The sequence below is a fragment of the Scomber scombrus genome, unplaced genomic scaffold, assembly GCF_963691925.1.
Source record: "Scomber scombrus unplaced genomic scaffold, fScoSco1.1 SCAFFOLD_466, whole genome shotgun sequence".
Taxonomy (NCBI): Eukaryota; Metazoa; Chordata; class Actinopteri; order Scombriformes; family Scombridae; genus Scomber; species Scomber scombrus.
Window position 1 is genome coordinate 15,001 of NW_026910119.1, and position 1,281 is coordinate 16,281.

The following is a 1,281-nucleotide window of genomic DNA, read 5'->3' on the forward strand; positions in this document are numbered from 1 at the left end:
TTAGTGGCATTATAAATATTTTTCCTGCATTAATCAAGACATTTTGCTGTTTTCTCCCCAGTTGCGCAGCACTCCTCTCCATGTGGCTGTGAGGACAGGACACCACGAGTGTGCTGAGCATCTCATTCACTGTGGAGCGGACGTCAACGCCAAAGACAGAGTAAGGACTTAGACATCTGCAGCTAGTCTACATTAAATCTTCTGCAGAAGGATATAAAGCTAATTCAGTCACTGCAGTGTTTACGGCCTGAGGCTTACAGCTACAAAACGTGGGGCTGCAGATTTGTGTTATTTATTCAATATGTTAAATTACAATGGTCCAAACTAAATATACATACAATATCAATACTATGAAAAATCACAGCTGTGTTTTTTTAATCATTGGGTTTCGTGAAATGATTCCAGATGAGCTTTCCTTATGCTGAATGTCTGTTTTTTTCTCGGTGACTGCAGGACGGAGACACACCCATGCATGATGCTGTGAGAATAAACAGATTCAAGATGATCAAACTGCTGATGATGTACGGAGCCAGTCTCCAAAACCAAGAACTGTGTAAGTACTCAGAGAGATATTTTATACTGTTTTTCAGAAATAAAGCTTTCGGGAAGCCATTTATTGGCAGAAATGTTGAAACTTTACTTTGGATAATTTCAGTCAATTTTGCAGAAAATAAAAATGTACTTTTACTTAAGTAAGAATTTGAACCACTCTACTTCAACAGTGTAGTTTTACATGTTTGATTGCGGTTGGGGCTCAGGTGGTAGAGCAGGTCCTACAGTCTGTATGTTTAAAGTGTTCTTGGCCAAGATACTGAAGCTCAAATTACTCCCAAAGGCAGTGCCATGTGACTGCAGTAAATACTCATGATGAGCAGGTTGGCACATTGCAAAGCAGCCTGCTAACAGCATATGAATGGGTGAATGAGGCTTGTAGTGTAAAAGTGCTTTGAGTGGTCAGAGTGGCGGTCCATATATTATTAATTTTACTTAAGAATCTGCTTCCACTTCTTCCAATATTGACTACAAGTACCACCAAGCTTACCTCAGACTCTTGTTATCTATTGTTAATGAGTCTGAAGAGCTCCAGCCCAGTTTACTGATCGTGAGTGTTTTTTTTCTTTTTCTCTTGTGCAGGATGGAAAAACTCCAATGGAGACGCTGAATTCGTGGCAGAGCGGAGCCAAGAGCCTCCTGTGTAACTTCAGCCAGTAGAAAAAACCTGCAGGAATTTTTACATGAGAGTCAGCCGCAACATGTTGTAGAAAAAAGGTCCTGCCTGAT

General features: G+C 40.4%; 1 protein-coding gene across 1 annotated transcript in view; it reads left to right on the plus strand.

The window, feature by feature from the left end:
- LOC133976742 (ankyrin repeat domain-containing protein 1-like) overlaps positions 1-1,217 on the plus strand; it is a 6,749-nt gene extending 5,532 nt beyond the window's left edge. The window contains exons 7-9 of the mRNA XM_062414940.1: positions 62-160; positions 454-553; positions 1,135-1,217. Of these exons, the coding sequence (XP_062270924.1) occupies positions 62-160; positions 454-553; positions 1,135-1,136 (201 nt within the window). The 3' untranslated portion in view covers positions 1,137-1,217. The remainder of the gene's footprint in view (positions 1-61; positions 161-453; positions 554-1,134) is intronic.
- Positions 1,218-1,281: the final 64 nt, after the last annotated feature.